The sequence below is a fragment of the Sitophilus oryzae genome, unplaced genomic scaffold (genome assembly GCF_002938485.1).
Source record: "Sitophilus oryzae breed Bouriz unplaced genomic scaffold, Soryzae_2.0 scaffold_85_pilon_pilon, whole genome shotgun sequence".
Classification (NCBI taxonomy): Eukaryota; Metazoa; Arthropoda; class Insecta; order Coleoptera; family Curculionidae; genus Sitophilus; species Sitophilus oryzae.
Genome location: NW_022147483.1, coordinates 3,139,330 through 3,156,266, shown reverse-complemented (window position 1 = coordinate 3,156,266; position 16,937 = coordinate 3,139,330). Strand labels below are relative to the sequence as shown.

At 32.5% G+C, this 16,937-nt stretch overlaps 1 protein-coding gene across 9 annotated transcripts in view; it reads right to left on the bottom strand.

Moving 5' to 3' along the window:
* LOC115890194 overlaps positions 1-16,937 on the bottom strand; it is a 104,698-nt gene that overhangs the window by 29,024 nt on the left and 58,737 nt on the right. For 6 of the 9 annotated variants that reach the window (XR_004051590.1, XR_004051589.1, XR_004051591.1 and 3 more), the window contains 4 exons: positions 14,303-14,471; positions 6,554-7,097; positions 5,148-5,358; positions 747-2,656 (listed from right to left, as the gene is read on the bottom strand). Coding sequence is in view for 3 of the 9 variants with exons in the window: in XM_030910354.1 (XP_030766214.1) it covers positions 747-821; positions 2,708-2,834; positions 5,148-5,358; positions 6,554-7,097; positions 14,303-14,471 (1,126 nt within the window). In the remaining 6 variants the exon portion in view is untranslated. Of the gene's footprint in view, positions 1-746; positions 2,657-2,707; positions 2,995-5,147; positions 5,359-6,553; positions 7,098-14,302; positions 14,472-16,937 lie in introns of those variants that run through there. The other 3 variants (XM_030910354.1, XM_030910355.1, XM_030910356.1) reach the window with 2 other exon arrangements.

Below are 16,937 nucleotides of genomic sequence, written 5' to 3'. Positions count from 1 at the left end.
GATCTTAGGTTTCATTGCATTACATCTTGTAATGGTATTACTTTTATAGATATTATTGCACTATTTTAATAGATGGATAATCAAACATAGATTCTAGAATCTACAGGTGTAACATCTTCGATTTAGCATCATATGGAATATATCAAATTAATTAAAGTAATGCTACATTTCATATTTTCTCTTAAACTTTACATGTCCTGTATTTTATCGTAGTTGTTTTCATTGATATTTAGTACGACTCTTACCACCACTTTCTTTGACATATAACCACTGTATATTTACTAGAACTCTACAATGTCATGTATCAGCAAAGAACGTCATGAATAAATATAGTCATTAGTTTTAAGTATTATACAACTGTGTTTTCTTTCTCTGTACATGCCTGGCGCCCAATATCTATATATCTTTTGTTAATTATTACTGATTAATTTTCTTTCCAGTGAAATACCTTATCCACGACTGCTCTCCGATGAAAAGCTGCCGTTCGCAGTGGTAGTTGTTTAAAAAACGCTACACTGTTTTATCCCCATTTTTTCGAAGAAAAATTTATGATTAATTTAAAAAAATAAAAAGTTCATACATACATTTATACGAACTTTTTTACTTATTTTTATCCGCAGAATATGCTGCCGAAGTTTCCGGAATACAATTCGGACCACCCTGTATACGACAGGAAGGCATACTTTTTCCTCTTAATCTTTTTGTTAAATGAAGCTGCAAAAAAATAGTAAAATAAATAAACTTACTTCGTTGCCGTTTCCTCTGATTCGCCTGTTGAATGCTGTGATTCACACCTTTGCTAACTTCAATAACTTTTGCGCCTTAAAAAAGAAAATTCGGTTATTCCCTTTTACATTTAAACAGCTATTACATTTTAATTTCTATTCGGTATGAAGAAGCTTCGATCTCTTCGTTAATCGTTCTTTTTTCAATAATATAACACATAATTTAAAAGACAGTGTGAAAAATATAAGTCAAACATATATCGAAAATACGATCACTTCATATATAGTAGCCATTTTTAACTAGTTAAAATATTCTTTGTAACGATTTTCTTCTTCTTTAATTAGCATTTATAGTTTTCAATCGTTCAAGTAGACCAAAAATAAACGCAGATCTTCAGTATCTTCGCAGCAATAACCATCTTCGAGTAATAGCAATCTTCTGTGAGGTTTTCAAAAAAAAAAGACTAAATGCACAGCCATATAGTTATCGGTATTATTATTTAGAACGAATAAAAATACTGAAATAAGATTAATATTATTAATACTGATGCACGAATATCTCTTAAAAGTTTTTTTTAAAGGAAGGAATTGTATATTTTAAAAACAAAATAATTCAAAATATTCAATCGTCTTCCGATGATTTCTTCGATATTCTTCGTTTTTACGATCTTCTAATTGGGATTCTTCCTAGGCCTACCCCTCTTCCTTTTGGGTTCAGAAACCTCGGGCGCTTTCCTGCTACGTTTAGGTTTAGGCTCGTACACCGGTTCCTCCCTCCTATCTGGGGGTCTCTGAACGTTGTTGGGGACCGACTGCAACACGGGCGCGTGTCGCTTGTAATTCTGAGGCGATTGTCCATCGTTCTCGGGCGTATGGCTGCACCTGTGCCCCGTTTCGATCGTCAAGCTCATCTTGTTACAAGCACAGTTCGGCGAGCGCTCTCTAGGCCTGTCGATGAAAATACGCGCGAAAAAATTCGACGATTTGTTGCAGTCGTGTTGCTGGTACCCTTCGCGGTGGCGATCGTTCGTACAATGACAAGTGCCTTCGGGATACAGTTTTCTGGCCGCGGGCGTTTTGATCTGAGTAGGAAACCGATCGACCCGGTGAAAATCCGACGATATGGATCGCTGTAGATCGGCGATAGACATCTGGCGTTTGGCCGGGTACGATATATCTTCATAAACGCGATATGATTCGGGTTTGACGACTTCGTTCATCTTGTGTTCTTCGTACGGTTTGCGTTTCTTAAAGGGCATCTTTTTCGTACATTCGTTTACAGGTTGGGGATTCTGTGACATAACATTTTGAGTGACTTCCGGCACGGGAGTCGGATGGTAAGAGTACATCGTCGTTTGAGGATGATAAGCTACCTTAGAATCTCCGTGCAACTGGCCCATTCCGTGTGGATAAACTGGATTGTTATCGAGGTTCTGGCCGAGATAAGCGGGTTCTTCTGAACTAACAAAATTCCCGATACTTGGCATCAGGTGGTCTTGGAACAGACTGTCCGTCGCGAGTTGGGGAACTGGCGCCGGCAACACTGCATTGAGGTAGTTCAGATTTTCCGTGTCCGTACAAAACACGCTGTCTGGGTATAGAACGGCGTTCGAGTCGCTTATTGTCTTCGTGATTGCGCCAAACTCTTCACTTTTTATGATTTTCTCCTGACTATTCGACTGTTCGATTTCTGATTTTATGTGAGAAGAAAATAGATTGCTTGAACTTTGTAAATTGTCGCAATACAAGTTAGATGGATTAGGATACGGTAAGTGATTGTAAACTGGCAAGTTTAAGTTTTGTAACCGTACATTTGAACTACTACTACTACTACTACTACTACTATTAGGCAAATACAAATTACTAAAATAATTATTTAAGTTAGTCGGTTTTTTTTCTTGAAGGGTCGTCGGTTCGTTAATAATTTCGCCCTGAAAAATTAGAAAGGAACGACCTTAGTGATGTGAAGTGAAATGACGTACCTTTATTAGATTTGCTTTTATCGTTATCGGATGGTGAATTCTTGAACATGAACGACAGTATTTCGATTGATCGACTTGAATTTCGAATTTTTTCTTCCATCTGAATGGCTAAAGATGTCTTAGCTACCTACAGTAAAAAGCAAGTTAACAAACACATAAAAAAATCCGTCGTGCATGGCCGTGAAAGCCTTCAACTTATAGTCTGTACAGCGGCTCAGAGAAGATTTCGACAGACGGTGACAGAAAAAAGGCAAACCATGGCAAATGATACCAATCCACCTTTTTCACTAAAAAAAATCTAATTTTTATAAGTTAATTACGGATGGGTTTATACAGGGTTGTTCACTACATACGACACGGAGTATTGTAACTAAACGATTAGATTTTTACAAATTGTAAGTTTTGGGTTCATTGAACGACTATTAGAGCTACAATTTAAAAATATTACAGAGTGTCCCAAATAGATAAAAAGATACAGAGTGTCCCAAATAAGTAAAAAATATTACAGTTGTATTTTTTAAATGGAACACACTGCATATTATTCTATTTTTGGATTCTATGATTGAAATAAAGGTATATTTGATTAAGGTTTATCACACTTAAACCTTACCGTTTATGAAATATTTTCAATTTTATGAAGTTGCAGTAAAATTTTTAAGGCTTCATTTCTCCAAGGGTATCAAAGTTTTTAATACTAAATATTTACTGAAGATTATTTATTGATCAGATATTGTGTTGCAATAATAAAACTTTTACTACCTTATACAGAGTGTCCAAAAATTCATATTAAATAATTACTAGCTTTAAACGGCAATAACTTGTTTAATTTAAATGGAACACCCTATATATTTTAAGTGAATCAGATGAACAATGAAATTGTCTATCAAATTGTATTATACCATTTTTTACCCATCTCTTCAAGTTTTCATAGAAAATGCATTTTCTTATAATTTAGACCTCATTTATCACTATACCCATGGAATATTGACATTTTAGCTTATTTTTAAAGATGTAACAAATTTTCAAAGGGTACAGATACTAAAATTGTCGATATAGTGGCTTATTTAATTAAAAAAATAAAAAAACTGTTTAAATATTTTTTTGTTAAAGAGGACCAATTAATATGATCGCAGTATTCAAACTACATTAATTGACTGTTTACGTTGATTAATAATAATTGCTCCAAATACTAAAAAACTGAATTTTGTGTGTGTATTAGATAGTGTGGTAAAAAGTAACACCTTATAAATTTTATTACATTTTTTGACGAATGCTTATTTATAAAAACAGAGACGTTCATTTTCATAACTTATTTTTATATTGATTTCTGGGCCAAATCCACATTTATTTAGAATACTTTATTAATTAAAACAATTTAAAAGTATGTAATTAACTAATTTTTGATGTTTTTGGTCGGAAATATTGGTGGTATAATTAATTGGTATACACTTTTACAAAGATTTAAATAGTTTTTTTTGTATGCCAATGAGCTTGCAATATTTACCACCTGTACATTTTGTACATATATGGTGCTATAAAAAAATCTGAAATGTCAATATTCCATGGGTATAGTGATAAATGAGGTCTAAATTTTAAGAAAATGCATTTTCTACGAAAACTTGAAGAGATAGGTAAAAAATGGTATAATACAATTTGATAGACAATTAAATTGTGCATCTGATTCAGGTAAAATATATAGGGTGTTCTATTTAAATTAACCAAGTTATTGCCGTTTAAAGCTAGTAATTATTTAATATAAATTTTTGGACACTCTGTATAAAGCAGTAAAATTTTTATTATTGCAACACAATATCTAATCTTAGCATTAAAAACTTTGATACCCTTGGAGAAATGAAGCCTTAAAATTTTTAGTGCAATTTCATAAAATTGAAAATATTTCAAAAACGGTAAGGTTTAAGTGTGATAAACCTTAATCAAATTTACCTTTATTTCGATCGTAGAATCCTAAAATAGAATAATATACGGGGTGTTCCATTTAAAAAAATACAACTATAATATTTTTTTACTTATTTGGGACACTCTGTATTTTGTAAAAATATTTTTAAATCGTATCTCTAGTAGTCCTTCAATGAACCCAAAACTTACAATTTGTAAAAATCTAATCGTTTAGCTACAATACTCCGTGTCGTATGTGGTGAACAACCCTGTATACAAATCACGTCATGCGTCGTCTGTCGCTGTTTTTAGTCTATTTTATAGGTTTATTCAAAAAACACAGATCAAATTTCAATATGACTGGAATGACGGAACGATCAACGACGCACAGACGCAGATGCGTATGAACTCGACTTAAGATTAATTTGGCCATGCGCAGCAACACCCTATAAAAAACGTGACGCGTTTATCGACAAATAATTGAGGATCACTCTAGGTAAAATTATGCTCTGAAGTGTATAAAAGCAAAAAAATCGATACTTACCGCGCTTACCGGCACATGGATAGTGCGTCTCCTGTTATTAGAGCTGGGAGAGTTAGAGTTATTAGAGCTGGGCGCTTTCCGTTTCGATTTCGATGCTCTGCCGTCCGGTTCCGCTTTAACCTTGAGGATACTAGGTGGCGGCGCTTGATTTGCCGAAACCACGGAAATACGACCGCCATTGGGAAGAGCAGGAGTTGGTTCTTTGCCTAACCTATATTAGGAATGTATACTGTAAGTAAAAATATCGATACATATGGTTTCTAGTTCTAATTTCTGCCGTACCGAGCGCTGTGTGTTATGTATATAATACCGATATCTATGTATTCAGGTTATTTACTATTTATTCTATAATTGGTAATGGCGTTTCCAATCTTACAATACAATTTTCATACACCGGGATCTCGGAATTTCAGGATCCAGTCTTTTTCTGGAATTCGCAATGTCCACGTTAAATTTAGGTTCTGATATAATATCCTTCTAGATCAGCTACCTCCTACCTAACTGAACCAATTAATTGTAGAATAAATAATAAATAACATAAAATAAGTTAGAAAATCACAACAAATCCGCAAAATTTTAGGGTGTACTCCGTTGCTTACCTTGGTTATGGTTTTATGTTCCGTTTCTATCGGTTTCCTGAAAGTTTTCTTATTACGGAACACGGTTCCTGAAAAATTCGATTATAACTGTCATCAAACTAACCAGCGCGAGGAGGCTGGTTTTTCTGGTTTTGTTTGTCAATCAATGTCATTTATGTGACAGAAATCAAGCAAATATTGGAAGTTCCAGTGAAATTCTCATTTAATTTCTAAAATTTGTAATATTTTTTTTGTATTTACATCCAAAAGCAATGGAGGTAGGCAGTAAAGGTAAATAAATTTCATTAACTAAATAGAATGACTTTTTAGGACCATTTAAACTTGCTATGCAGCCATTGTTTCTTAAAGTCAGGAATATTTAAAGAAAACATGAAAAACAAGACAAGTAATCGTGAATGTTTTGTAAGGTATAAAAATATAAATATTGATTAGATTTGTTTATTTATTATTGATCTGTTTTAATATTGAACCTGCAAATCTTCGCTTGAGCTGTCTAACGAGTTTAACAGTTTATTAATAAAGTACTTTTCACTATTAAACTCCATTGAAAAGAAGCAAACGTAAAAGCAGAGAATAGGTACATTAAAAATGCATAAAAGATACATTTTATAATAGAGATATTGAAATTTAGAAAACGTCAACATTTGACGTTTCCAGTATTTTCCCAAACCGATCCGTATCAAACCGATGTTTTTCAGGAACCGCTCTTTACCGTAGTTTAGGAATCAAATCTAAATGTGTCAATTGAAATGTCAAACAGAATCCTTCCTTAATATCTTAATTCAATACCTGTACTACACGTCTCACCTGACAACGTCTCCGCTTTCGTCGCTCCAGTTGTCGAACGGACTGTATTCGTCGTTGCCAACGCGACGCGGTTTTCCTACAGCGCCCTCCATGTTGTACTGATACAGTTCGTCAGAATAGGGATCAGAACGCTTTCTCACATTCGATCCAGAGTTCGCGTTTTTCGTACTTGCTCTCGTCACCGCGCATCTTTGAGGCGTAGGCGACGGAAGCACTTGTGGAGCACCGCTAGGTTCCGTTTTTAGTATTTCCTTCTTAATATCCTCGATGCTTTCAGGTTTTGCCGAATCTGTACTGGGTAAAACATCTTTTGGAAGCTCGACAAAACCGTAGATGTTTTCTTCGCTACTTTCGCTGCTGGTTTTTCCTTTGTCCGTGTCACAATTCTCCTTTATTGAGGCACAAAAGACTGCAACATACTCTTTAGCATTTTTATACGGACGTTGTAACGGATCGTCTGAAGGTGTCCTAGTTTCAGCTGTCGGTTTTACTTGTGAAGTTCCGGTGATCGAAGAAGTTTCCTCATTTGGACATAGAAACGTGCCTGAAAAAAAAAATCAACGTATAACCAGAGAATTTCGCACCCTTGTTTATATGAACTTTTTTTCATATTTTTTTATGAAGATCACTTAGTACTTATTTAACACTTTGGTCAAGCAATGACATTAAAAAATGTTGAAGGTTGCTATTAGACTTGGTTTGGTCTACGAAATCGACAAAATATCAAGATACAACTTTTAATCGACATTAAACGGCCTACACAATTTTGCTAACAAGAGAAAAGAAAGTCAGTGGTGCACATTTTTTTTTAGAAAAATATTCCAATGATAAGCTATATGCGCGTCCCTGGTGAATATATCGATACTTTTTTGCCATTAAAATACCCAAGCAACACCGTTCAAGAGTATATACGTTTAATAAACGTACTCTCCGTATAAATATCGTATATTTTTTTAAAGGTATAAATAATATACGTATTTCATATTACTTTTTTATATGCAACGTATAATATACGCATATTAAAGGGCTTTATTTTCCGTTAATCTTAGTATATACGTTTATTATACTGAACGTTACTATACTGCTTTTTAACGTATATTCGAAACATATATTTTAAGTATATAATATTTCGATTTTGGCACCAAGTCAGTTATCGTAATTTTTGAAAAGTTCAGACACAAAGGGCATAGTAAGTCATCAAACTGTCTTTTGTGATTTTTTGAGAAATTTGAACTCCAATATAAAAATATTGAAAAGAACTGAATTTCAAAAACGTATATAACCAGTATCAATAAATTGTATAGAAATGGTATATAGACTACATATACGAAACGTTTATTCGACACTATAAAATCTAGTCACGTGATTAGATCTACCAATCATATCGTTAGACTTTTTACAGCAGATGGAATCTAAATGGAATATGGTATACGTATATGAAACCTATACTCGACACTACAAAATCTTGCCACATGATCAAATCTACCCAATCACGTTGCGTCTTCTATGAAACATCTATAGGCTCAGGGTATTTATAAGCGTGATCAAGGGTACAGACGCCATTGTGTCCACACATTGTTTGTTTGATATCAATATAAGGTGCGTTATTTAATATAATACTTTTCCTAAAGACATAAATATGGTATATCCAGCTACTCCTTTTACACAATTTATAGTTCAATTGCAGAAGAAAGAGAAAGTACACTTAGGCTCTGTTACTTAAGTATTACGCGTTGTAGCGTTTTGAGGATTTTTTTTTCGTAATTTTTTTTTGGAAACGGAATTGAGGGTAAGTTTTAAATTTATCAATTATAAGCTTTTATTTAACTTCACATCTTTGAATAAGAAGACTAAGGAAGGAGCATATCAACAATCTTAGGTACACCGCGATGGGCCTCAAATATGGCCGACTTAAATTCCGGTTTATCAGTGTCGTTCTAATTTTATTTAAAAAATGTAAAACTATGATGTAGGGTAGACGTGGGGTAGACTCAATAATTTGTTGTTTTATTTTACGTTGTGAATAAATGTCGGTAGTTATTAAAATTGTTATAAAATTATATAATTCTAATAAAAATAGATAAGTTATATAAGTATTTATAACCATAAACATCCGATACGCTACTGAAACAGGTAAGTCAAATTGACGTATCTAAATTCTTTGACAAGTAGTAAATAAAAGCAAAAATGCAAGAAAAAATATATAATTTAGTTAATTTAAGTGAATTTCATAAATGATCGGTTTACTACACGTATGTATATTATATAGTCACTTACTAGCGAAAAGTTGTTCCATTATTTCAGTCAATTTTTGCCGAGATCTACCGCACGCTACACAACCAACTATTTTAGAATCTTTTTCGATAAATCGCGATAGTGTCACTGTTAATTTAAGTTCTGCCACAATTTCCATCTAGATTTACTACCTTTATACAACTATCAATAGTAGAATAAATAATAAATAACATAAAATAAGCTCCCCAAAGACTGACAAATCCACAAAATTTCAAATCAAATTCAAATGTGTCAAATGAATCGTCAAACAGAACTGTCAAGGATCCCCACCCTAGAGTGCTTTTATGGCGCTTTTTCCGCCCACCATGCATGAATATATGGATAGCATTATGCTCCTTCCTTAGTCTTCTTATTCAAAACTTCACATGTATGTATTTATGTATATTTTTATGTACATGAATATGTTCATGTTCAATGACAAGTTATTGCAGTACTGAGCATAGGTTTTGTAGACGTATACTGTATACCGTTTACATACCGCTGTTGCAAATTAAAAAAACAATTCGCGCAAACACTTTTTCAAAAAAACAGACCTTTCTTACACCTAAACCTTTTTTATTACTTTTAGTACATGGATTAAATAAAAACTTGTTAGAAAGTTATTTATTACACCCTATCAGTAATTGTATAATATATCGTTTGTCCTTTCTCCATTTTTTAGAAGCTGTCAAACTTTCTTATTCTGATAGACAACTGGATTAATTTAAACGAATTTGTAAAATAATATAGTACTCGTATAACAGAGAAAAAATGTGAACGTATGTATACATATATTATTCTTTATATTTTATGTTTAGTTATATTTATGCATTGTCAGTTTTCTTATTTTAAGTATTATGATATGTTTTGTTTATTTTTATTTCAGTAATGTACGGTATGTCTCCAATTTTTAAGATGTTATTAAAGAAGATTTCCAATTAAGTTTTTTATACTTATTATTGAAAAATCCTACCATTAACCATTAAAAATGTATTAGGTAATCAAAATTTAGTCATTTAACCACGTAGGCATTATTGTTTTTATTAATAGGAAGAATTTTTGAAGCAGTAAAAACAAAATTTTTAATTTTAGGTTACTTAAAGATTGCAATTATGAAGGTAGCATAGAAACCTGAAATATATACGTTGAAGTCGCGGACATTTTGCAGTTTATTATACGTTTCACATTCTTTGTCGTATACCTAGAAAAGACGGACGGTATTAGAAAAGAAATATTATAATAAATAGAAAAAAATTTAAGACTCGTAGACCCCTGGCTACAAAACAAAGCATTATTTTTATCGCACTTTACATCTTGTATAATAGGATCTAGTATCACAGAACATACTATACTGTTTTTTTCTCAGGTAAGATTTTGACAGACGATGACAGAAAAAAAGCAGATGATGTCCCATACCAATCTATTTATTTTACTAAAAAACATTTCTAATATTTTTTAAGTTAACTATGGATGATGGGTTTAAATATAAATCCGTCATACGTCGTCTCTTGTTTTTAACCAGTTTCATTGGTATATTTCAAAAATGACAGATCATATTTAAATTTTATTGGTTTGACGGAACGATGAACGACAAACAGACGCCGATGCGTATGAACTCGCCTTTAGATTTTTGAGGCTTGTCAAAGTCTTGCCAAATTATAGGTTATAATTTTGTGTCAACTTATGTCAAATACCCTGCGTTTTGGAAGATGATGCATTTTGATTCGTGCCAATTACGTGTGTTTAGTGTCTTTTGAATCGAGGGAAAATTAACTGTAGATCCAGAGCACAGTTTATAGTTAATATTCGGTGCCCAGGCAGAAAGTCTTAACACCAATAAAGTTACCATCAGTAAAGTTTGTATACCATCTCGTCGTAGATAAGTGCATCTCGTATATCGTACAAAGGTACAAACATATACACTAAAAACTGGAGTAGCTGTAAAATATCGACATCACATGCACGATAGGTAAATAATGGATTTTAGTACTGCAGAAAAATAATGTCAAAAGGTACCGGCTTAAAAAAATGAAAAAAGATAAAGTTAATTAATCAATCTTTAAGGTATAACATTTGGTATAGTCTGTCCAACGAGAAGATCCTTGACAGTGATAGATGTGTCTGTCATTTTAATTTCAAAGTAGTTTATTTTATTTTACAAAGAAATAAGTTGGTACAACTGGAACGCATAGCAGGAAATATTTAAAATTTGATTGACAAGATGACAAGTGATTACTTCAAAATATTGTGAAAAAAACTGTATAAAACTGAAAAAAGGTAATCGAGTTATTTTATTTAATAAAAACGGTATGTGTTAATACAAAACAAACAAGAACAAGACACTACATAACAAAAAAATATAAAAAAGAACTATTATTTACTTTTAAGCTTTATGAAACTACCCGCATTTATGATTATATTTATCAATATAACTTATGTACAAATACAAATTTGTAATATTCCACCGGCATAAATAAAACAACATAGGTAAATAAAACAAACTATTTTATTAATAATAACTCCTACCAAATTTTATACCTTAAAGGTTGATTAATTAACTTTAATCTTAATTTTTTTAAACCAGTACCTTTTGACATTATTTTTCTGCAGTACTAAAATCCATTATTTGCCTATCGTGTGATGTCGATATTTTACAGCTACTCCAGTTTTTAGTATGTGTTTAGTTTGATCCTTCTACCTTATACGAGATGCACTTATCTACGACGAAATTGTATACAAACTTTATCGATGGCAACTTCATTGGTGTATAAGACTTTCTGCCTGGGCAGCGAGTATTAACCATAAACTGTGCTCTGGGTCTACAGTTAATTTTCACTCGATTTTTCCTCCACTTGACTTCAAAAGACACAAAACACACGTAATAATACGAATCAAAATGCATCATCTTCCAAAACGCAGGGTATTTAACAAAAGTTGACACAAAATTATAACCTATAATTTGGGAAGACTTTGACAAGCGTCAAAAATGACAAAAATCTAAAGGCGAGTTCATACGCATCGGCGTCCGTTTATCGTTCATCGTTCCGTCAAACCAATAAAATTGAAATACGATCTGTCATTTTTAAATAAACCAATAAAACTGGTTAAAAACAACAAGACACGACGTATGACGGATTTATATTTAAACCCATCCATAGATAACTTAAAAATAATTAGAAACTTTTTTTAGTAAAATAAATAGATTGGTATGGGACGTCATCTGCTTTTCTTCTGTCATCGTCTGTCGAAATCTTACTTGAGAAAAAAAAACCGAGTATAAGTGTTATTATTAATAAAATAGTTTGTTTTATTTATTCCTGTGGAATATTACAAATTTGTATTTGTACATTAGTTTATTATTACGTACATTAGTTTTGTACTTGTTTGTTTCGTATCACAACCAAACCAAACCAAACACATACTGTTTTTTTTTAAATAAAATAGCTCGATTTTTTTTTCAGTTTTATACAGTTTTTTTCACAATATTTTGAAGTAATCACTTGTCACTCAAATTTTAAATATCGTCGGTGAGACGTGATAAACTGCTAAGTCCATTATTCCTAATTTTACAGGAGAGCAAAAAAACGGTACAAAAAAATATGTACACATGTGGGAAGTATTTTGATGCGTTAATATGATAAAGAGATAAGTATTTTATTTTTGCTGGGGAACAATAAAACTCAATATTTAGTGTTACCTCATTTTTTCCGACACAATAGGGAGATAGCAGATATTTGTCTTGCAGAAATAAGAAATAAAAATATACTTCAAGAGATAGCAACCTTTATTGTTTGAAATTTTGAAAGTGGAAATGAATATTACCCAAACAGATTTATAAATAATCAAATTTAAAAAATATGATATTCATAACCATATATTTATAATATCGTCGGTCTAGAAGCAAAACATACAAGTCCAAAAACGAATAATTTTTAATAAAAATTTTAATTTTTTTTTGCATTTTTAAAGAAATGAAGTAGCAGAATTTTGGACTTAATGAATATGAAAATAATTTAAAAATTAAACGTATAATTCTTAGAAGATATGGTAGAATCCTTCCATGCTTATCCTAATTTCTATACAACGGTAGAGTAGACCGAGCTTGGAAAACAGTGCGTGATTTTATTAAATTTTTATTACTTTTCTCCTTATTTTATTAATTTTTATAAAAATTATGTATCATTTACGTGAAAATACGTTGAAAAAAATAAAACTGATTAGGTATTATGGAAATTCTTGTACAAGTAAGTAATGTTATTTAAACTATTTATAGCACGCCGATGAATTGCTCGTATATAGAGAATTTCGTTTTTCCCCTTACCCTTTACGGATACCCCGTATTTACAGAACGGATCGACGCAGGGTCGGACTGGACGTATTATATAGATAACTATTAGGGGGGGGGGGGCCTTTATAGTTCATTAATAATTAATGAGAATTAATAATAATTATTATTCTTAACAAAATTTGCTTTTGCATTGCATTATTGAATTTGCATTGCATTGGTTTACCTTGCATTAGGGTAGTTCCCTGATTTCTATACAGGGCGAGTCTTAAATAAGTGCAAATATGTGCAGGGCTGGTAAATCTCGATAAAAGAAACATATTTTCTCTTTACCGTTTTTTTTTCAAATAAATCCAACAACCGAGTTATTTCACTTTTAAAATTTCCAATTTCCAATTTTTTGCCCCGTTTTGCTATAATTTTGAGAATCATTGGATTTTCTTTCTTGTAAATTTAATCTACTACCTGTTACCATATTACAAACAAAGTATGTTTTTAAAATAAAAATTAAAAAAAAATACCATTTTTTTTCTAAATTACAAATTCTCAAAAAAAAAATTCGCGCAAAAAACCTCATAATCGTGTTTCTTGGGTCGAAATATACTACCCTAAAAATATTTGCACTTATTTAAGACTCATCCTGTATATAATAGGGAAAAATTGACCAAAACGTAAGGCGAAAAAATCCGCCAAAAAAACCATTGCCCTCCTTACATTGCCACCCAGGCCCCTATGCCTAGTGCAACCCTGGATCGACGTACTGTACTAAAAAAACATACGACTAAGAATCTGTGTGTTTGCTTTAGCGTGATCGTAACGAAAATTACGGAGATAGCAGCATTTCGGTGGCTATTTCAGATCACTAGGAGTTAGCAGATATTATTGAGTTAAAATAAAAAATTTTCTTTAATGGGAAAAAATATCTTTGCTTTCCCTATTTATAGAGTATTTTTTTCTTTTTCTAATGGTATAAAAAAACTTATTAACGTAAAAAATGGAGTTAGCAGGTTATCACGTTTCACTGACGATATATTAATTTCCTGCTATGAGTTCCAATTGTACCAACTTATTTCCTTGTAAAATAAAATAAACTACTTTGAAATTAAAATGACAGACATATCTATCACTGTCAAGGATCTTGTCGTTGGAGATACTATAATAGAAATAAAAAATTTGTATATTAACATTACCTGATTCCTCTACTGATTCCCTGTGATTCCCTCTACTGATTCCCTCTCCCTTACTGATTCCCTGTGACTCAAAATAAGTTTTTACATCAGGAACGTCAAGTTCGTCAAAGGCGGGAGAAGCTGGATCCTGATCCACACTTTCTTGGTCTGTATTATTGTCCTCATCTGTCTGAAACATTAATTTTATTAAGTTTCGTTAAGTTTTTCTTCAAATTTCCTTAACAAGTATAGTAGGAATTGTCGTATATTTCACCTTTCAACCCCTTCCGTTCATACCTTTGAATAAGAAGACTAAGGAAGGAGCAAAATACTATCCATGTATTCATGCATGGTGGGCGGGAAAAGGACTCTAGGGTCGGGATCCTTGACAGTTCTGTTTGACGATTCATTTGACACATTTGAATTTGATTTGAAATTTTGTGGATTTGTCAGTCTTTACGGAGCTTATTTTATGTTATTTATTATTTATTCTACTACTGATAGTTGTATAAAGGTAGTAAATCTAGATGGAAATTGTGGCAGAACTAGAATTAACAGTGACACTATCGGGATTTATCGAAAAAGACTCTAAAATAGTTGGTTGTGTAGCGTGCGGTAGATCTCGGCAAAAATCGAGTAAAATAATGGAACAACTTTTCGCTAGTAAGTGACTATTATAATATACATACGTGTTGTAAACCGATCATTTATGAAATTCACTTAAATTAACTAATTATATATTTTTTCTTGCATTTTTGCTTTTATTTACTACTTGTCAAAGAATTTAGATACGTCAATTTGACTTACCTGTTTCAGTAGCGTATCGGATGTTTATGGTTATAAATAATTAATATAACTTATCTATTTTTATTAGAATTTTATATTTTTATAACAATTTTAATAACCACCAACATTTATTCACAACGTAAAATAAATAAAAAATTGAGTCTACCCCACGCCTACCCTACATCATAGTTTTACATTTTTTAAATAAAATTAGAACGGCACTGATAAACCGGAATTTAAGTCGGCCATATTTGAAGCCCATCGCGGTGGACCTAAGATTTTTGATATGCTCCTTCCTTAGTCTTCTTATTCAAAGGTTCATACCACAGAGGAATAAGAGGGGGAGATGCTACAGCTGTTGCAAAAAGAGGTTCACCTAGCCGCCCGCCATCTTAGATTGTGGTACTTTTTGTAATTTGTGCATTTTTCTCGAAATTTAATGTTTTTCATCGATAATTTGAGTGTTTTCTATTACAAAAACATTTAAAACCATGGTGTTGTGTGCTGTACGCAGTTGTAGGAGCAGGAAAGGTATCGACTCGAAGAACCTCACCCGCGTAACATTTCACAGGTTAGATAAACAGTGTGCAGCTCCGTAATGACCGAATTAACGAATGAACATTAATTAGTATTTTATGCCTATTTTAAGTTTGGTATAGTAATGCCAAGTAATTAGTTCATTGCGATACACACGATTAATATTACACAATGATTTTACATTAGCTCAAGGCAAATTTTCATCATTGTTTGTTTTTATTATTAGAAGTTTTACTTAATCAGGTCCTGTCCAAAGGGTACACTTTTGGCCCCGCCCAAACAACGAAATGAGAATGTTTTTATCCTACAGAAATACGTGTAGTAGCGACTCCGCTTTCTTATTCCGCCGTGCTTCATACAATAAGCCGTATGAATGAACAGCTGGTGCTAGCGTCTAGTTTCTTATTGGTCTAGTTATCCGATCGATAATTCAAAATCCAGGCTTGCGCACTACGCTTGAGCAGAGCTAACTGAGCGACTTATGCAAATTCCTTCAGAAGATTTATATTAGTGATGGGAAAAAACGATTAATTTCAATAATCGAGTACTCGAGTATCAAGCGATTGCAATAACCGAGTGATCACTCGAGCGATATATGACTCGTATTTAAAAATACGGTTTTCACCCGTCGCACGTTGTAAGTACTTGTTAACGCCAAGCGCCAAGAAGTAAGTTGCGTGCGCAGGGCACATATTCCTTCGGTAATGAACGGCAAGTAGAAAGCAACGAGCGATTCGTTTGATCGCTTGATTTAGTTTATTTCGAAGCATTGTCCATGTAGGTCGTAAAATTTTGTCCCTCAGATACGCAACGGATAAATATACCGGGGGCGTCTCAAAAGTGGCTCACCCCTATAACTTTTTTATTTTTTTCAGATGAAACAACGAGATTTGGTATGTTAGTATATGACATAAATTAGGATTGATTGACATATTCAATTGTTTTCGGTCACTTCCGGTTTCACCGGAAATGACTACAACTTATGATTTTTAAATAGCACCCTCGGTATTTTTTTACTTTATTCGGTAGAAAATGACACTCTGAATAGAATGACATATCACATGTCAACTTTTGAAATTTTCGCATATGGTTTATTTGAAATTGTAACATGCAGTTCATAACGACAATTTGACTCGTAGTACCAAGTGTGTGGTATCAAATTATTCGTAAAAAAAATATTTTTCGAAATATGCTAATGAGCCACCCTCGTCCCATTTGAAAAAAATTGAGATATGATCAAAAATACGATTTGGGCATCTTTTAACCGGCCAGGAGCGCTATTCTGTAAAATCGTCGGTATCGGTAAGTTACGACAGCTCTCGATACGTATTTG